Here is a 19751-nt window from a genome sequence, read left to right on the forward strand (position 1 = left end):
TTAACTCATCGTAGCATTTCGATGTTATATCAAAAGTTCTTTAAGCTCCAACAGCTAAGAGTCACAATATTAGGTACTTATAGAGACTTTTTCAACTATCACCTATGATCATAGCTACTATCTTCAGTACGTATACCCGTGAACCCCTATCATCAATTCAGCTCTACCATTTCACTACATACCTCCTCATCCGCATACCTAAGTACCCAGTATCCTTAATCCCAAGCCGTCTTATTCTCCTCAAGGAACTCCTTAAAAGGTCTAGGTTCGTTGCCGGTAAGAGTACGCACAACGTCGCTCGTACGGTCCTCAGATCCGCCCTTGATCTCCGTCTCCAGCGCGGATAGCATCTGCGCGTAGGTGGGTGGGATCCCGATCTCAACCCAGTGTGCCGATAGGTCGGCTTCGCTGAGTTCCTTGTAGATAATGGGGCGCGAGAGCACGGATGTGAAGATCTTGGCGAGCTGTGGGGGTGTTAGTCTTACGGAAGAAGAAAGGGGGGGAGGAATAGAGGTTAGAGGTAGATGGGGAAGGGGGGTATATCTCACATCATCATATGTCAATAACTCCGGACCGAGGATTAGGAGATCGGTGTTAGGTGCCTTGGGTGTGGTTAGGGCGTGGAAGGCAACTGCGGCGATATCCCTTGTCGAGACCCAGGGGATTCTGCCCGCGCCGGTTGCGGAGTACATTTTGCTTTCTTTCTTGAGGACATTGACACGAGGGTCGTGAAGGAAGTTCTCTACATTCCAAATGATTTAGTAACGAATCCTGAGTAAAACAGTGACAAAGGGTAAATAGGGGTAGAGTAGTAGGCCACCACTCTTGAGCGCATAGACACGTTGACTGCATTTCGCTCGGATGTATGTTTCCGCACACTGCTGTCTCTGAATTAAATCAATCCGCAACTCACCTTGGAACCAAGTCGGTCTCAACACCGCCCACTCAATCTTTCCCTCATCGCCCAATTGGTGCAGATACTTATGCGTCTGACCCAAAAACGGGCCTCCCTCCTCAAAGCAACTCGCACTTAACAACACGAACCGCTTCACGCCCTTCTCACGCGCGAGATCGATGAATTTGTGCGCTACTTCAATGGCGTTTGGTGAGGTTGAGACTACGAGGTAGACGGTTTGGATGGCGGGGGAGTGGGTTAGAGCGGATGTCCAGGTTGCTTCGTCGTCCCAGTCGAATTTCACGCCTGTCGGAGCTTTCGGCGATCGCGATGCGATGAGGGTTGGTACGCCGGCGGCTTGCAGGAGTGGCGCTATGCGGCTTCCCACCTTTCCGGTGCCGCCTAGGAGGAGGACTGTGTTAGTTGAAGACATGGCGTTTTTTAAAAAGAGAATATTTCTTGGCGTCGTCTTAATACATCTTAAGAGTAAATGAGAATATGATTGATACGATTGCAATTGATGCCACCAACGTCATCCCTACGATGCCTTTTATACATATAAACTCTCCCTTTGTACCTTCGCGCTCGTGAGCCGAATAACGCCTAGGAAGCGACCCTTACATAGCTCGGTATCTCATTTGTCATCGGCGCCGATGAGATTGGTCCACCACGGTACAAGCCAGCCAATTAAACCCTGGTCCATGTCTCAACTCCGTAATACTGCCCAATAATTACTCCGTATACCGTCCCCGTTATAAATAAACGGATTTTAGACCGGACTTTAGCACCACTCAAGAATATTGCGTAAAGTCTGGGTATAGCTTCATAAAACGCCAAGTCTGACGGTTGAACCATTTCGCCGGTCATCCGGTGTTAACGTTTAAATACGGGAACTTCCTAGTGAATACCCGTCTCCACGATGTGTTTTTTCCCAGCTTTGGGGGGCTGCGGAGGGTGGTTACACAGGTTGTAAAAATTATATAAAGCGTCATGTGGTTGTCAATGTAAGGCGCAGTAAGCACATTGATTAGAAATTCGGACAGATCATTGAAACCATGGCTGAGTACGATATTCAGACCTACCTACTCGACAGAGCCAATGTGCACGATACCGTCACACGGCTTGTAAGTAACATCGCAACGCCTGACAATAGTAACGCTAGGAACTAATAAACTATTTCTGGAAAAGTGTCTGAATCTCGACCTACGATCCAACGAAGGCCTTGTCAACGATGTCTATGCTTCACAGGTAGTCATTGACTACACCTCCATGTTCGGTGGCAAGCCGTTGGAGACGACGAGCGAGGAATGGGCCACGAGCCTCAAGCCTAGCATGAACCGATTCGATGGGCAGCAGCACATTGTCACGTAAGCCTTTCTTCCCTATTAACCCCCTATTCCTACCATTGTGTGCGGATTGGCAGCTAACAGACATGACGAAAGTGGCTTATTGATTAAGCTCCCGCAGCCTGCGAAAGGAGTCGCCAGACCTGACAAATGCTCCGTCGTCGCGAACGTGACCGGACACTTAGTCCGCAAAGCTGCACGAGGTGGTCCTATCATGCATAATGGAGTAAGCCTCTAGACATATTTTACTGTCCAACACCACAGTGGCTGATGACTTTAAAAACAGGGCCGATATGTCCTCGATCTCGTGCGGCTACCGGAGCTAGAACAGAAAGGGGTGAACCCTTGGAGAATCAGCAAACAGGTCACCGTCTTGTCGTGGGAGGATGGTAGCTCCGATGTCATGGCCGCCGTTGCGAGTATCGGGAATTGAGCCGCAACCCGCGATTACGGCGACAAGGATTGGCTTGAAACATGATGCTCTTACTTGGTCGCAAGTGACTAGATACATCCAAGAGAGCCTCTTATGCGACGACTTGATTATGCCATCAATAAAATATTGATTATATGTCCTCACCATAGCCTTTTCCATCTGACCTTCATCTCTCTGTCTGGTGGAACAGATCCAGCACCAGCATACCTAGGGTCGTTCTGAGCGGGGCGCTGAGATGGGGATCCGTCTAATTTCGTCCACTCAATGAACTCGACATCAAACCTGGTGACAATCATGGCTATCGCTAGCAGGATCTCTTGCTTTGCGAAGTTCCGTCCTGGGCACGTATATCCCCCGCCCCCTATTCCACATCATTCGTAAGCGGTGACATAAGAATTGAGTAAGTGGCTTGCAACAGAACTCACCATATGGGAAGAATGATCCCGCACGGCCAGAGATCGAATATTCTAATGTATGGCCGGATTTCGTCCCCGCATCCCTAGCCTTCGACGACTTCACGTGTCTATAAGCCCAGAACTCAGAGGCCCGATGGTCTGGTGTCCCCCAGACTGCCTCTTCATAGTGAGAGATCTGACTTGGAGCTTGGATGGTGCACCCTTTTGGCAATGTGTAACCTGCGATAGCGATATCCTTCAGAGCGGTTCGGGTAAGGTTGAGACTCAAGTGGAGGCGTAGGGACTCTGTATAAATAGATTGGATTAAAGGGAGCGACGCTAGCTTCTGAATGTCAAACTTCCGCTCTCCAGATGTGGGATGCGTAACGAGTGCTTGAGAGACTTCTGCCCGCGTAGCTCGGAATAGATCTGGATCGCTAATGATTTCCATCAATGCCCAAGTGCAGACCGGAATGGTGTTGGTATTCAAGCTAATTTGTTGAGCCTCGCTAGAAATAGGCAGCGTTAGACATCGGAAAGGTAAGCTTACCCGAGAAAGAGGAACATGTAGACGCTTGCTATGCTTTCTTTCGAGAAATCAAACGACTTTGCCCACTCTCCAAGCTCTTTCGAGAGTTGTGATCCGAATGGGTTGTCAGCTTCGCTATTTATCTTGATCTTGTCATTTTTTGACAATGTTTGCTCTACTTCTTCATACCATCCAAGGCACATGGCACGTAAGTCTTCTCGTACCTTGATGCCCTTTTTGTTAAGCCAACTTGGCAGACCAAATGCCAAGCTTTCAGCATAGCCATCGTACCCCCACAGCATATCTATGAAATCTGGATTGCGATTCAAGATATGCTTTCCCACTACCGAGCAAACCGACGCCGAAGCCATCTCACGACGGACGAAGTCAAATAAAGACACTTTGAGTCCACTCGCGAATTTTGAAGGCACTAAGTGTCTCATCGAAAAAATGCTGGAAGGATGTAGCAAGTGTTTCTGTGTATCGAGGCATCGCCAGAAAGTCATTATGGACTTTATGCTTAAGATACCAGATACGCTTTTCTGCTAGGATAGACTCTTTACCCGGGATCGGTACCTTTCCGATACCTGATTCATCCACTGCCAATTTGGCCAGGTCTCCGTCAGTATAGCCTGCTACATTCTTGAGTATGAGTAGCATCCATTGTTCAGATATAAGGTTGATAGAGGATTCCCGGAGCACAGTCGAAACGCTGGCCTCCCCAGTGACGAAGTATACTTTCACTGGCCCGAGTTGGCATCCTACAACAGGGCTATCCAAAAGAGCCTTTCTAAATGCATTGTGAGTAAATACTCAGGTATTTATGAGTTACCACTCAGGGAATAATTCTTACTCTATTTTCTCAAGAAAGCGCTTCTTACTTGTCATGTATATCCAGATATTAGACACATACGGGATGGGATTGCCTCCCTAAGCTGCGGCGGCTGTCGAGTATCGTTGCACCTCAACAACGAAGCCACCACGATCACCAAAGATGCGGCTAGACATGCAGCGGGAAGACACACCCCAGTGATGTGATATGCGTACGCGGCAAGGCTATGGGTCGCATCCATATTCCTAAGTTGGTAAGTATACGTACCTAATACTTCACGTCAGTCCGCTATTATGATGCTCCTCGTGCGATAGGGATTCGGTCAAAGAAGTACGGTAGTTCGCGGGTGAAATAAAGAGATACTCCGCAGAACCTCACGGTACGTGACTGAGGACTTCGGGACTCAATCGGCATCATGAGGCTCAAGAATAGGAGCGAGTGTAACGGATACGGTTCAGGGACGGTAACACTAGGCGCTCGTGTAATATATCCGACACCTTTACTGGACGATAATGATAATGAGGCGCGAATTATTTTATCGCACCTGCCAAATAAGGATAATTCGACCGACCCAATACTCCGAAAGTTTTGGGTGAGGCTACATGTCTTCCTATGCTAGAATGGCGGGCCATTGTAAACGTCCTCCCATTCCTATTCTTATCGGCGTAATGCATCCTACTCAGTTAGGAATTGAGACATGATTCGTAATCGATATCCTAGGAAATAACTTGATTTTGAGACTCTTCCTTCGAAGTGGCTTCGACGCCACCAAGGGTGGAATGGACGCGGCCTGATTGACACTGTATTTTCTACCCTCCTATCCGCACAGTTCATCGCAAAATGGACAAGAACCTCAAAATGCGTGTCAAATCACCACGTGCTTGCTCGAAGTGCGAAATGGAAAATATTTAAAAAGAAAAATCAAGGCCTTTGAATCCTCTTTCTTGCCAAGTCAAGCCGAGCCGCTGGAACGGCGTGGCAGTCTATTCTAGACTGTGAAAACTCGACGCCATTTACGCTTCATCCGAAGCTAACGTGCATTTCCAAATTAGTCCCACATTAGACTTTTAGACTGTAAGTTTATCGAAACTCAATATTTGAGGGAAAATCAAGCTAGGTTCGACGGGAAGATTAGCTAAGTTTGACAGAACTTAAGTTGAGTTGATCTATTCTCATTCTATCTTGCTTCGACTCTGGCAGGGAATGACAGGACAGTGATAACCTAATTACCGTAAAGCTTGTTCCCGACCGTAACTAATTCTACGGGGCGCGCACACTCCCCTGGTCACCGTTAATGTCAACCGTTCACTCAGAATTGAAATAGCTAGAACGATCTTTGCCGCATCATACGCCAACATCGAGACTCAATTCTGTTATTATTCACCCATATATATTATTCCCGACCAGTTGATTGCAAGTAGCTTTCTTCAGTTTTGCGGGAGGCGCTCTTCATTCAGATAATTTACAAGCTACGCCTATCTCTGCGCCGTATCCTCATTGGCACCTTACCAGCCGGATGCGAAACACCACCGCCAAAACCCTTGAGTGTGAAGTCCTCCTGCACGTTTCGACCCCCCTCTAGTATTTCGCAGTCAAAGAGACTCACCATTAAAGCAAGTGTTAGCAAAATCTGGCGTTTCGCAAAGTGTCGACCAGGACATTGTCGCGGCCCGCCACCGTACGGAATCCACGACCCTTCGATTTTTTTCGTTGAGAATGCCGGAGACGAAGCAGAATCTTGCGGTTGCGTATCGTCTTGGGCTCCCTTTGAAGGATACTTGAGAAATCTTCCAATCCAGAATTGATCAACGGGATGCTCATTATTCGGACCAGTACGCCATGCCTTAGGATCCATGTGTGCGACCGTCGTTGGCGTGACGATAACCTTCTGTCGCGGTATTATCCAGTCTCGTATATTCATGTCGACTCTATCCGGCATCCTGATAATGTAAAAATGCATTCTAAGTCGCAAGGTCTCGGCATATACGGCTTGCAGAATGGGTAGGCGAAGCAATTGTTCGACATCGAACCGGATGCGACCATCTGCGTCCTTCAGCGCACAACCGTCAACCTCAGCCTTTACGGCAGCGAGCAATTCGGGATCTCGGTATATCTCGAATATCGCCCAGGATGAAGAAACAATGGAATTTCTTGCTCTGTGCAAGAAGTTAGCCGGAAGTAATTCTAACCTCAGTTGATGCATCTATTCTTGCTTACGCCCAAACTGCTCCAAAATCCTGCGATGCGATGGCAGCATAGTCGAAACCGTCCATTTTGAGAAACATTTCCTGCCGCTCTCGGAAGAAGCTACTACCCCAGAACGGGTCGTCGCCATCAGTCCCGACGGCCGAGTCATCGAAATGATCTCTTGCATGTTGCTGCCAGATTTTCACGGCATCTATTACCCTCTTCCGAACTGCATAGGCTTTTGGCGCGAGAAACCAAGGCATTCCTAGACTATGTTAGCTTAATGCCCAAATATGCTTTCTAATGTCATACCTTGAAGGTAAGTCTGCAAGTTACGGTCAAAATCCCAGTAGTCTTGTAAGAAGTTTGGGTTCAGACTTAAGAGGTATGGGCCACAGAGGGCATTGATGATTGAGATGGTGGCCTCGTCTCCAACTACCTTCATCAGGTCGTCATGATAGCCCCAATCAGACCCGACACGACCGTAGAGGCCATACAACTGCTGGGTGATATTATCCGCGAACCTAGTCCAGAAGGGCAAAAGCCCCTTTCCTTCTAAAAACCGGTTCAGGGACTGATGCACATGGTAGTCAATTCTATTGCGGGCATCAACCGTACTGCCAGGATGAGGTACATGGTTACCACCAGAGTCGTCCTTGTCGTACAACCTCAATGCCTTGGCTGGCAAGCCGAAAGCATATCCAAGAGCGAACTTGACGAAGGGGATTGACGTGCACAGCCCTGAATTCTTGAAGAGAGCTTTGACATTCTCCGGCCCGCGTACGACATAAAACTCCTGAGTAAGGATCTTCACGAGGACTGGAGGCACACTTTGGAAGAAGTTGCTTCGACAAATTAACGAATAGTTCGTCGGAAACTTCAATACACTCACTTCGGATTCAGTACAAAGCCTCTGGGATCCCAGAGATACGCGATGGGCAGGCTTCCTAATATCGGAAAGATATGTGGAAATACAAAAGGCGCTTCTTTACTGTTAGCGCGCTTCTCATACGCTAAGAAGTGGTCGCGTTTGAAAGTATATCGCAGCCATAACGAGGAGGTTAAAAGAAAAGATAAGGCCACCAGGTTTCCTACGCCTAGCGGAAGGAAGTTCCAAAACATTTCTTGGAAGAATACATCAATTGCAGGTGTGATGTTTGTCTTCGGCAAAGAAGGGCGACTCGTGGATGAAGTTGGATATATCTTCGTGAAAAGAGCTAAGCTCTAGGGTCTCGGCTCGGTCGGTACCTATCTAATCTTATGCCAATGGCCCGTGCCGTGCTTGTGTTACAGAAAACATGGAGGGATAGGGTAGGTTGAAGTTCTTTTAAGTACTTTGACAGTCTCCGATACACTGTGTGGTGCTTTGTACCTACCATCTGGTACCATCTTAGGTGGGTTACTTTGACCGAATGCTGCTGAGCCGCAAGCCAAACCAACATATCATTTCACTCGTCGATCGCATGCATAGTCACATATGTTGGTCTTATTCTATGCCTATTCTTGGGTTGGGATGGTACAGTTGGTCAGATTTACGACCCCAAAATGGTATTATTGTCAACTTTTTAATTGCTGATATATCTGCCAGAGAACGCTGCTTTTAATATCCTATTTTTACAGTGCATTGTACTACTAACACTGCCCCTATCTCCTCATTCAAGACATATGTTCTTGTCTTGGCCCCTATCTAAGCTGAAGGTAGATAGATGCGTTTCATATACGGGCTGCGATACCCCCAATTGCAGTCTATACTAGCTTCATCGGAGACTGATGTGGGTGTCATTGAAACCGGTTGTCTACCCTACTAATAGTTACCGCCATGTATTGTGCTGAGGCATCCAGATATGGTGTCTTGTCATACTCAAAAATGGTTATATAAATTCTTCTCGTCTTCAATTTAACCAAATATCTATCCAGGCTCCTTAATCATCAAAGGCTATTAAAAATGGACATGGAAAACATGGAAACTCTTATAAGTCCCCAAGAGGCCGAAAGCCTCATCGAGACTGCTGCTCAGATCCCCATGCACGCCTTCCAGGTATGGTGGCTTCCAAGGCTCAAATCCTTCCTTTGCATATCTAAGCTAACTCTCTTGTAGGTGGCTGTTGGTGTCTTAACGGGCCTAGCGCTTTGCTGCTTCATTGCGCGGATGGCCATACGACTCACATATCAGAAGCAGCTACGCCTAGACGACGCATTTTTACTGCTGGCTGCTGCTTGTCTATGCGCTGCGACCGGAATTTTGTACCATATCTGTTACTTTCTTTACCTACACTCGGCTGCTCTATATGTCCCGCAGGTCCTACCATACATCCTTCGAGATTACGAAGAACTTCTCGGCTTGCAGAAGAAAGTGTACCCGTTTCTAGCCCTGTCATGGACGACGACGTACTCTGTCAAGGGGTGCTTTCTAGCGTTCATGCGTCCGCTCGTCTGGCATATCTCGCGGGCTGTCAATCAGTATTGCTGGTTTATAGTGATCTTTTGCGTGATATCTTGGGCGTTTGCTGTCTCGGATCCATTCATAATCTGCCCCTATTTTGGATTGGAAGGGGGTAAGTACTCTCCGTCTCATAACAAGTCCGTACCTCGGCTAATCTGTATGTAGTGCAATGCTTCAGCTCGACAGTTGATCAAAAAAAGACACTCGGACTCACTGCGGCCGTCACAGCTCTAGACATACTCTCCGATATAATGGGTAGGCCTTATTCTGACCCTTGTCATATCCAACTCCTTAGTTCTAGAAACTCATGTTATATCAGTCATCAGTATCCCCATTATCATCCTCAGGGGCTCGTTCCTAAGCCGGTCTACCAAATTCGGTCTAGGGGTCTTCCTTTGTCTCTCCATTTTCATGGCAATTTGTGCCATTATCAGGATATCTGGATTCTTCTACAAGGGATTCGAGGATGATGTCTGGGAGTTCTTCTGGCAGCAGACCGAAGGCGCCGTGGCGGTTATGATGGCTTCAATAACAGCATTCCGTACGCTATTCGTCAGACGCGCGGAGAATCCCGAAGAGAGTACGCCTCACAGCCCAGCCGAGAGTTTTTTCCGCAGGTTGTTCAATCACTTCCAATTTCTAGCCCGAGCACAACCTGAGGAGAAACCAGCCTCAGCTCCAGGAAACTCGAATTTCAGGCTTCCTAAGATTCCGTCTCCTGTGTTTACTGGTGTGCGAACGTTTATTCGTAAGAATAATCGGACTAATGCGAGCGCTGCTACGTTTGCTACTTTGGATTCCGGAATTGATGAGTCTGAAACGGATTATCACGGCGCTCTTAAAACACAAGCGCAGGTCGCTGGCAGCAATAACTCTTCTCATGGCTGATATTGAAACGTAGAGAGCGCAAGTCTTCGGGCCTCTTAAACCAGCAGACTACCAAGGTTTTATTTGAACGCTAGATTTTTTTCTCACCCCACCCTCGGCAATTTAATCAATCAACGCTAATCGAGCTGTTGTCGGAAGAAGAGCCAAGGCAGAGGTACACCAACTATATGTTAGTCATTACGAACTTGACGTCTTAAACAACGACCATGAACTTACAATTCGTTTAAATAATTCCTATGACACGTTTGGGCTGGTAATGTATCATAATATTATCACAAATACTCCATACCCCAATTGAAGTACCTACCGTGTGTCAAAATGGGGTTAAGGCAATATATTGAGTAGCTATAATCTTTTTACGATCTGCGTGCCGTATCTTTCTTCCCTCAATCTCTCAAGGAGAAGCTGCTCTTCTTTATGCCGTTTGATAGTAGTACATGATGTTCAGTACAGCTTCCTTTCTTGGATACGAGATAGCCAAGAGCTGTGTTGGTGCCTTATGTATATTACAGCGCCTACAGCGCTTCCTTTTGAGCCTATCATCTCTCACCCATACATGTGTTGGTGATGGCTTCCTATCAGGATGATACAGGTGTCATAACACCGTGTGGTAGATGGAACAATAATATATCTGATAAGATGCCGAAATGCTCTAATCCGCAACTCGGGTAATCTTTTGTTAATGGGCTGATTTCCGTTCTCCTCGCCATAGTGATCAAATCCTACAAATTCACGAGACTCATCAACTAAGAAGATCACTTAAAGCCAACGCCAGCGGGCCTTCCCACCTATTGGAGCGTTATTATCTACAGATAAAGTGCAAGTAGATTTTATGGAAATTGCCTAATTACGGGCATGTTCCGTCATATAGAGGGAGCTTACGAGTAAAATTGGCACAGGATATTGTATAATACATGATAAAGTTTAGAGATGACAATTCGAGGTGCTCATTTCCACGGTCTCGGTAACTTTGAACTGGGATAGATGGAGAAAGAATGACTATTCTTGATACTTTGGGTACATATGAAACCGCCATGGATAATATCTTCACTACTCATTTCCTGATATCTTCGATGGGCCTATAATGTTCAATGGGATGTTTTTAGTTTGCCACGAATCCTCGGTGCTAACTTGGTTGACCAGTCTTGCAGGGCGTGTGTCCCTCCCTAAATCGGTCGTTCTTGAAGAGTGACTCAAAGGGGTGTCAAACCTAGCTAAGGTATCCGGCAGCATCGCTTCGGACTTATTGGCGATTTGACTTGGAGCTCTATCCATCTGTAGTTGCTCATCAATATTATCAGTTACTAATGATTGAACGGAGAATGGCCTGGTAGTGACAAATGCTTTAAGTGTCTCAACCACATTTGGATTAGAACACTCATTCGGAAAACCAACAACGATATCAAAGTCGCAATACATTTTCCAGTCGACTTCCTCAAAATCTTTGTTCTTTGGGAAAATCTTGCTAATACCCCATATTGAGTCGAAGTATAGGACAGAGAGAAAGAGTGGAACCACACTTTCGTTCTTGAATCCTAATGTTATCTGAGTTCCATAGGGAACTTCGATGCTCTCATTGGAAATCTGGCGAGTTTCTAGCGCAACATTAGTACAACACAATAATACGGTGGGTCAGACCTACCTCTAGAATATCGACCAAATTCAAATGGATATCGAGGTGCTACGGCGTTTTTCAAACCTAGGTAGAAATTATATCTACCCAAGTGCGCCGCAGCTATAAGCGATGATTGGAGTGCGTCATATAGGGGCACCATAGGGATCTCAGATTGTGTCGAATCGAGTAGCCTATACTGGGTTTCACCGTTCGTGGCGATATACAATAGGGTTCCTCCCTTAGGAGCGCTCGTATCAGTATTAAGGAAGGCTAGCCCATCGACGCTTTTCGATCGTTCCATTACCATGTTACCGAGGTGTTCCGGAGTTTGCGGTAGGAGCTTTATATACACGCGGGGGCATGGAATATCTCTTTTGACGAGGACAGCTCGACAGCCGGAGATATCTTCGATTTCGTTCTCCCCAGATTCAAATATGACATCCGAGTCCATCGCGCGAACATCAGTTACGCGAACTTTCGCTGTCGGTAGAGGATTATAAGTGCTATAATCCTCGTTCCCCCAAGGATAAATCGCATAGATATCCCCTAGGCAGACCCCGTGTACATTACCTGCCCGAAGCACTATGTTAGGGTGGTTTCTATACTCAAGGGAAATAGTATAGGTCACATTAACCATTTCCGTGAGGAAGAGTAACCTCCCCGGATTACCTATTAGTATAGGCTCTTGGAAACGATTCAATTTAAGTAACGCATATTCCCGAACTAGTGGGCTGACTCTTTGAATTAGCGCTTGAGGTGACAATGGGCCAGGTGCGGAACGAAGAGTCCGTATCAAGTAGTAGGAGAGTAATCCGTTGATAATGCCCGTATTAGTCCCCTCAATTCGATCTTTATTACAATCTTCTTGTGCGTATTGGCGAGAAAGGCATGCGGCGATCAATGTATAACCATGTCGTACGAGTCAAGGGTCACTTACTGAACTCTGTGCCCAGATTTCAGGTGTCAGTGCAGACTTGATAATATCCATACCAATGTCAGACTCCGTATCGCCCGGCAATTGCCGCCAATCTATACCTTCTGCATCGGTGCCCCCAATTTTTCGAACACCAGCTTCATTTCCTGGGTCTCTATCGTCACCACCCGAGTGGCAGCAATCTAAAACCATGGTCACATATAACTGTTTCTCAACCATTGCCTTTAATAGAACTGCTATCTCGATATCTCGGACATATCGGCCACCGAGATTGAAATCGTAAGGTACTAGTGTTTCATCGACGCCAGGACGGTTTGGACGGTCAGGATTGGGCTTTTTGATATGCGGGATTAAAGTAATGGCTCGGGCACCGTGCCCGGCGTAGTGGATAAAGACGATATCACCACACTCAGCCTGTTCCAAAATATGAGTCAACGCGCCGATGATGTTCTTATAAGATGGCCGTTTCCGCCTCTCTTCTATAGGCTCAGGTGAGGTTTTTTTGGTCCCTTCGTCCACGGTTGGTGGGTGAGTGGACGTCAATCTTTCAATCCGATTCTCTTCGAAGCCCTGTTGCTGCACAAAATAGTCATAGACGATACCAACATCGTTGACACAGCCAAATAGACTTCTAGCATGAACAGGATGCCTGGCGTCACCTGGGACATAGAAGTTAACACCAATCAACAAAGCCCACTTCTTGGGGCGTTTTCCTTTATCGCTCATGTGTGCCTATATTTTATAACCCAGTTAGACCCATACTAACATCGAAGGTCATGTTTATACGCGCGTGTGGTTGAGTACTTACGTTTACCGCCTCCAAGTGCTTCTCCAAGTCTTTTTCCGAGGAGCAAGCGAGTGATGCACAATACCTATTCTGGGTATTGCAGTGTGGTATGATTGATAAGATTCGATGTCTACACTGAGCTAAACGATAGATAGTAGAAATTCGGACGAAAAGTGATAATAGGAATGAAAACGAAGAGCCAAGACGAGGACGAGTTGTTATATTTATACAACTAAAGACACTAGAATTGTGCATTTTGTTCTGAGGCTTCTTCGGATCACTGATGCCGCCGATAGGTCAGTGCAGGTAGTAAAACTTCTTGGAGAGATCTGCGTTCCTCGGGAGAGAGCCTACATAGGCGCCTGGAGTGCTGCTTTGCCCAACGTCATATTGCATGCTTAGCAAGAATATGGATCGATTCAGAAGTTTTTGCCGAGGTGGCGCCCAATTAAGTAATAATAAAAGCAAGGACACCAGCTGAAAAGAACAACGAGGACTTCTCACATACATAGATGTTAGGCCGGAGCATGATTCTGTTGCAGGTATATGCATGTACTATATCATAATAAGTTGCCTCTATCTTGTTTTCAAAGTGTGCTTCTCCTCAGATGGCAAAATGTGTATGCAGGCCGTCATTATGCCAGTAGATGCGATGAGTGGCGATAGCAAACTCGGCCGCAGTCACCCAAATAACCCAGTCAACTTTAAACATCTAGAAAGTTTTCTAATAGCTACTAGAAACCACCGTTAGAATTCCAGCCTCGAAGATATTACATCATAGGAAGTATCAGCAGGCACCCATTTCGTCGAAGGAGAGATACTTATATAAGGATCCAGGCTTCCGTAGTAGCTACCGACGTTCTCACCATGCAATAGGGCTGCTACCAGTCAACCTCGTGACAGGCGAAATGGACAGCAACTGGCGGGCGTCAATAGGTATGCAGCGTAGGCGGCTGGCAGCCCTAGTTCTATTTTGGGTATTGTTAAGGATAATGCCGCTGATTTCCGTCTACGATTTAGACGTACGAAAAAAAAAAATTAGCACATATATAATTGAAAAAGTTTATAATTCTTTAGAGGTTTTGTGTGATATGGTAGAATAATAAGCATGTGTAATCAAGAAATGCCCGCCACCACTCGAAATGAAATGCTTCGATACCTAGATACCATGATATATATGAAAGACCGATATTGACAATACCTAAATGCAGTGTACATGTCAAATCATATATATATAAACCAGGAGTCCTGTAAATATTCAGGGCGGTCTAGTGATTTGAAGGGCCTTAAATCTCGCTAACCGTAACATCCTCGTGGAGAAAAGGATGCATTCCTGTTTGTTGGATCAGTCAACTTTTTAAACACATACACGGAGACTAGTTCTCTCTAGGATGAGTGAGCCGGGTCTAACTCTACATGTTAGCTGTCAAATCATATATGAAGGGACATCCTATGATGACTTACAAGCTCGCGCATCGAAAAGGTAGAGGAAGACCCAAAGCGCTCGAACGGCTGTTCCGACAGCGATTACTAAGGCAGTGACCTGTCCAACATTGTATATATGGGATGACTTCCGAACGCCATTGACATTCATTGTGACTTCGGCCGAGATCATACTTAGTAGCGCTAAAACGCTACTCTCCAAGAAATTGGCGCTAATCGTTACCGGCATTGATGAGAACCGCTCGCCATCCAACAAGACTGAGTTGCTGATATCAAGGTCGCTATGCCCGCACTGCCTGCACCGATAGCAGGTTTGGCAGACATTATCATTATGCAAAACTAAGTGATTGTTATGTGTGTTTGGGGCTCGAAATATAGGCGAGTGTCGGTCGCAGCGAGCCTTTCTTTTGCATACTTTGCAATACGAACACCTAACGCAGGGGTGACATCTGCAGAGGTCGTGTGGCTCCCTTTCCGGTGATATCTCGTCGTCGCAGCAATAGTCACATGGGTCACACGGATTTGCCTTGTCCCATTTCTCTGCGTTGCTGAAAATCCTAGTACGGGAGATGGCGTAGTAGGACCCATGGGCGATGTTGACAAGTCGATAGCCGAAATAAACCCAGTAGGCCGCAACATCGTTAGGGAACACGGATTGGCAATTGCTGAACCAAGTCCACCAGAATACAGAGAAGCAGTTGCAGCTTTTCGGGGGAAGTAGATTGGTTGTGAAATTACCCACAAGGATGCCTTCGATAACTAGTCCAAGCAACTGGGCTGTAACAGCAATCGCTACTTGCCATCGAGCAGCTAATGTTTCTTTCGTAACTAGTTGAATGGAAAGAGAATTTCCTTGGGCATCGAGAATTAAAGACCCAAGTATTGCGTCGATGGGAGATAATTCGTGACGGGCCAACGGGACGAGGAGCGCAATAGCCAGCGATAAGTGCGTTACAATCAAACCTCCACCAATCTCCTTCACGGCCGTTTTACAGCAATGGACAATCCCCGTCAGAGTTATGAAAAATAATATTCCAACTTGCGTCCAGGCTGCTGCACGAACTCCGTCTCCCACGATGTCAGCATCTGCATTTTCGCATTGATCCGGCTGTCCTACCCCTTTCGCCCGCAGTCCCGCGAACGATACGCAGCCGAGAACAAGGGCCAAGAACGCAGACGCACAACCGAAAAAGATTAGGAAGATATGTTTCGGCCCCCCAGGAGACTTCGACCTGCTGAAAAGTATCTCGAGTAAAATTAGTGCAATTTTACACGCCACCAAGGTGGTGACAGTGATAAAGCCTACCTGAGAAGGCACCATTTTCCCGGAATTGTTGAGTAAGGAGGCATATTACGGAACGCCTCCGGGCAGGACAGACAAGATAATCTTTTGAAACCATTGACGCCATTGACGCCATTGCGATACTTTGTAACCTACACACCTCCGAAAACTCCGTCTTGCAGAGCCTCAGAGTCGGTATATGGACGCCTCTTGATATGCCTTGCATCTATTTTGCATCTCCATACCGCTCCGTACGGTACAAGCAGGCTAGGAACCGGCAGGCTCGCATCAAATTCCAGATTGCTTCCTCATTCCGATTCACTCCGCTCTTTTGTCTTGCATGTAATGCGACGTACGGGCCGCACTCACATATGCGAGACTTTATTATTCTCAGAGCACAAAGCCAACGCGGCACCTGACAATTGGTTCATGGGCAGATTTGGGGGCGGTAAGCTCTGGGCTTCTACTGTGGCGTATCTCGCAATCTGCCCGTGCACCAATCATATATAGTCTTCAATACTCGCTGCTCCCTCACTACTGTTCGATTATGTATGCGACCATTTGGGGCGCATCGTCGAATTACCATCAATCTCTCGAATGAAAATTAGCACACTAGATGGCGCGCTATGCATCCAATGCCACACCATGAGCCAATCGGTCACCATTTACATCATCGTCAAATCACCGATAAACCATTATATAATACATCCACACTTTCCTCTAATAGAAAAAATAGGGATCCCCAAGCATTCCCTTCGTTGAATCTCATAATCGATCGATTTAGCAAAAGCAAAATGTTTTAGATCACAATCGTCCCCTATGACCTGCTTCTATGACCAAGAACCATTCGTCGATCGTTACCCAGAAAAAACCAACAAAAAGCAAAACCCATATAGAAGGATCATGCCTGGTTCCCAGACATCAGGATCTTCAGATTCATCAACACGAACTTCAAGATTCAAATGGCCATTTTCCATACATCATACTACCAAATTGGACCGATACAAACTACACAACTTCAACGAGAATTCTCGACGCTCAGCTTCTCGCCCGTATACTACGCAAGCCCCCACCGGGCAAGAATACCGGCGCAATTAGGAAGTTGCATCTAATTGCTGACGGGCTGCTTACAGACATATATATTTACAGGTACACAGCATATTTCCTTTGGCATACGAACCACTCACGAAGATGGAAAAATCTGACCTAGAACTTCGCAGGCTCAGCAAGTGGGATTTCGTAGAGATTTTCTCGGTATTTGAAATTGGGCGTTTATTAGTCATATGCGAGCTTCATCGGCTACGGAGTTTTTCTGTATAGGGGTTTCCTTGATCAAAATAGCTAGTGAAATGTACATATCAAATCAAAAGTGAGCGGCGTGAGACATGTGGCTGGATGGAGAGGGGTTGGTGGCTTTCATCTATCTTGGCACTGGTAACCTGTTTTCCTAGGAAAAACTGAATAGAAAGGTTTTGTCATGCTTCTTTGCTTATGGCGCCTGAGTCTTATGATCGTGTGGCCTATTGGCGCGTGATGATGATGATATTAGCTCCTTATAGGCGCATCCGTAGCTCTTCTCAGCTGGTTAGACTGAGGCAGTGATGAGATTGTATATCTGTTTGGGATCAAGGGGCGCGAAGGCCAGCCCCCTAAAAGAGAAATTCGTCCGAGTTAAGTCTACAATGCATTGGTTAGGATGTAGTGAGAATAAAGGGCATTGGTCGTGAGGGATGGGGAGCAGAGCACACCGAATCTCACCAATTCTTGTGCGGATGACGAGACTGGTTGAAAATTCATTTCTCTAGTTCTTACGAGGGCTGGATCAATGTGATATCGATTACATTCAAGCAAAGTTCCGGGCCATGATCGTCGTTTAAGAGGCCGTATCCGTGATTACTCATCATCGTTGACCCTTATACCTAGATATCATTCGTCAATCGGAGACTTCGATTACATTTATCGCCGATCCAACGCGGTTTCTCTCAGCCAATAAAAACTCATAAAGCTGCCTTTTTCGGGTATCGTAAATCTCCGCTTTTCCCCCTTCCCCTCTCGTCCAATTTTTTTTTTTCAACCTCGCCAATGTTATTCAGGCTACCTAGGTACGGTAGAATTTAGGAGTCACTTACATCTCTAGAGGGAGTCGAGTTACCTATGTAGAACTACGAAAGGCGCGTCTGAAGTCAAAGTAAATTTAGCATGGTTTAACTTGTCTCCTATCCCTAACTACTGTAATATCTCGATCATAAGAATCTACGTCCTAAAAAGGTGTGGTTGTACGACATAACTACCGAGAGTAAGAGTCGATTACTTGACGTTAGTGCAATGATGAGTTGGGTATATGGTATATACATGGCTGGAGGGGAAATTATCATAAATCGTACATAAAAATACACGAGATTCCGTCTAGTCATAACGCCTCAATCGCCTCTCGCCTCTCGCCTCCCTACCCATCCAACACAGCCTTCACCCCCCTAACCACCAACCAACTCGCCATTAGCGTATGCATCCACCTACCCAGCCGTCCCTCTAACAAAGTCGGTTTCTTCTCATCCTTTCTCCTCCACATAATCGTCTCATTCACAAGCCTCACATCCTCCCCTACTCTCTCAAACCCAGTATCGATCACCCCAGACACAACCGGTCCCTTCCATCCCACAGGTGGTGATAAATCCAAAACCACTCTCCCTGCCTCCCTCGCGCGTACGACATAAACGCCACACACGCGGTCTCCAACCATAAATCTGCAGGTATTGAGATAATCCCTCGCGAACGATCTCTTATACCCAGCTGGGTCTTGAACCGAAGACCCCATCCCAGCCATGATAAGCGCCTGTGGCGTCCACGAGAACGCGCGCATAGTTGCAGCGAGGTATGCTTCAAGGAGGCCTTCCAGCCTGCTCCCACTTTCCTCTTCCTCCTCCTCTTCGCTTTCACTTCCACTACCATCCTCGTTTCCCGTCTTCTTTTCGCTTTCCTTCCGACCCCTAACTGGTCGTTTCACCACAAACTCCGGCTTCAACGCACTAATCGCAATCCAATGCGAAGTTACACGTTCCCTCGCAACAACATAACCCCCCGGATTCTTCGTAACGTCCGGCGCTACCGAATCCCCAATTCCATTTACCTTCCTATCCCCCTCTCCCTCTTCTTCCACCTCCCCGTCCTCATCTTCATCTTCATCCTCCTCTCTTTTCGTAGATAAAGTCGGCAACGGTAAAAACGCATCCGGCGGCGAAACCCTAGCCTCCACAACAGTCCGTAGCGCAAGCTGGTATTTAAGCAGTAACAAATACGCCGTCGGCAGCGCCACCGGAGCTACCGCCAGCAGTACACGTATCGTCGTATTCGCATTCCCTCCTGTAAAAACCGAGAGTGGGAAAAACCCCAATGTGCCCCGCCCCGGGGTGGGTTGGATGAAATGTAACAATATCATACCCAATCTGTGAAATCTGGGTATTGGAATGAATCTGGGTATTCACAGTAATTTATTTAATTTAGATATGAATCCTTGAATGTAAAGTGATGCGAAGCAGAGTCAAAGTGCAGTCCAAAATGCGGCTGACAGACCCATCTCCGCTCCGGCAATCTCAACCCAATCTACGCCTAAAAAAGCTCCGTTATATTCCGTCTGCAGCTGCAGACCCTCACCCTCCTCACCTTCACCGCTACTAAATCTTTCTTTCTAGAACCCAAAAACCCTAGTATCTAACGGGTTTAGCGAGCTGCATGAGTCAGACAC

At 46.7% G+C, this 19751-nt stretch overlaps 9 protein-coding genes across 9 annotated transcripts; 2 read left to right on the forward strand and 7 right to left on the reverse strand.

Annotated features, from left to right (window-relative positions):
• Positions 1-88: 88 nt before the first annotated feature.
• On the reverse strand, positions 89-1484 carry F4822DRAFT_418882 (putative ergot alkaloid A). The gene is made up of 3 exons (XM_051459565.1): positions 914-1484; positions 549-742; positions 89-464 (listed from the first exon to the last, which is right to left on the reverse strand). Exons 1-3 carry the CDS (start codon positions 1326-1328, stop codon positions 216-218), a joined length of 858 nt encoding a protein of 285 aa, XP_051309924.1. The 5' UTR covers positions 1329-1484; the 3' UTR covers positions 89-215.
• A 372-nt stretch (positions 1485-1856) lies between these two features.
• F4822DRAFT_62599 (uncharacterized protein) lies at positions 1857-2744 on the forward strand. The gene is made up of 4 exons (XM_051463757.1): positions 1857-2019; positions 2084-2262; positions 2338-2467; positions 2528-2744. Exons 1-4 carry the CDS (start codon positions 1951-1953, stop codon positions 2672-2674), a joined length of 525 nt encoding a protein of 174 aa, XP_051309925.1. The 5' UTR covers positions 1857-1950; the 3' UTR covers positions 2675-2744.
• A 70-nt stretch (positions 2745-2814) lies between these two features.
• F4822DRAFT_440308 (cytochrome P450) lies at positions 2815-5077 on the reverse strand (the record flags this gene model as incomplete). The annotated part of the gene is made up of 5 exons (XM_051462733.1): positions 4452-5077; positions 4128-4388; positions 3620-4051; positions 3100-3578; positions 2815-3035 (listed from the first exon to the last, which is right to left on the reverse strand). Exons 1-5 carry the CDS (start codon positions 4484-4486, stop codon positions 2815-2817), a joined length of 1428 nt encoding a protein of 475 aa, XP_051309926.1. The 5' UTR covers positions 4487-5077.
• Positions 5078-5331: 254 nt separating this feature from the next.
• On the reverse strand, positions 5332-7884 carry F4822DRAFT_62689 (cytochrome P450). The gene is made up of 4 exons (XM_051463759.1): positions 7510-7884; positions 6930-7462; positions 6648-6882; positions 5332-6586 (listed from the first exon to the last, which is right to left on the reverse strand). The coding sequence occupies exons 1-4, from the start codon at positions 7737-7739 to the stop codon at positions 5893-5895; spliced, it is 1692 nt and encodes a 563-aa protein (XP_051309927.1). The 5' UTR covers positions 7740-7884; the 3' UTR covers positions 5332-5892.
• Positions 7885-8392: 508 nt separating this feature from the next.
• F4822DRAFT_62673 (uncharacterized protein) lies at positions 8393-10295 on the forward strand. The gene is made up of 4 exons (XM_051463758.1): positions 8393-8655; positions 8716-9172; positions 9226-9315; positions 9380-10295. The coding sequence occupies exons 1-4, from the start codon at positions 8563-8565 to the stop codon at positions 9946-9948; spliced, it is 1209 nt and encodes a 402-aa protein (XP_051309928.1). The 5' UTR covers positions 8393-8562; the 3' UTR covers positions 9949-10295.
• A 297-nt stretch (positions 10296-10592) lies between these two features.
• Positions 10593-12342, reverse strand: F4822DRAFT_62773 (uncharacterized protein). Its single transcript, XM_051463760.1, has 2 exons — positions 11591-12342; positions 10593-11543 (listed from the first exon to the last, which is right to left on the reverse strand). Exons 1-2 carry the CDS (start codon positions 12198-12200, stop codon positions 10999-11001), a joined length of 1155 nt encoding a protein of 384 aa, XP_051309929.1. The 5' UTR covers positions 12201-12342; the 3' UTR covers positions 10593-10998.
• On the reverse strand, positions 12279-13636 carry F4822DRAFT_62778 (caspase domain-containing protein). Its single transcript, XM_051463761.1, has 2 exons — positions 13306-13636; positions 12279-13229 (listed from the first exon to the last, which is right to left on the reverse strand). Exons 1-2 carry the CDS (start codon positions 13537-13539, stop codon positions 12486-12488), a joined length of 978 nt encoding a protein of 325 aa, XP_051309930.1. The 5' UTR covers positions 13540-13636; the 3' UTR covers positions 12279-12485.
• A 1034-nt stretch (positions 13637-14670) lies between these two features.
• F4822DRAFT_440310 (uncharacterized protein) lies at positions 14671-16445 on the reverse strand (the record flags this gene model as incomplete). Its single annotated transcript, XM_051462734.1, has 2 exons — positions 14749-16445; positions 14671-14690 (listed from the first exon to the last, which is right to left on the reverse strand). Exons 1-2 carry the CDS (start codon positions 16046-16048, stop codon positions 14671-14673), a joined length of 1320 nt encoding a protein of 439 aa, XP_051309931.1. The 5' UTR covers positions 16049-16445.
• Positions 16446-18058: 1613 nt separating this feature from the next.
• On the reverse strand, positions 18059-19642 carry F4822DRAFT_418901 (uncharacterized protein). The gene has a single exon (XM_051459566.1). It carries the CDS (start codon positions 19443-19445, stop codon positions 18456-18458), a length of 990 nt encoding a protein of 329 aa, XP_051309932.1. The 5' UTR covers positions 19446-19642; the 3' UTR covers positions 18059-18455.
• Between the last annotated feature and the right edge of the window lie 109 nt (positions 19643-19751).

Source organism: Hypoxylon trugodes (genome assembly GCF_022578975.1).
Source record: "Hypoxylon trugodes strain CBS 135444 unplaced genomic scaffold F4822scaffold_10, whole genome shotgun sequence".
In the NCBI taxonomy this organism is placed as follows: Eukaryota; Fungi; Ascomycota; class Sordariomycetes; order Xylariales; family Hypoxylaceae; genus Hypoxylon; species Hypoxylon trugodes.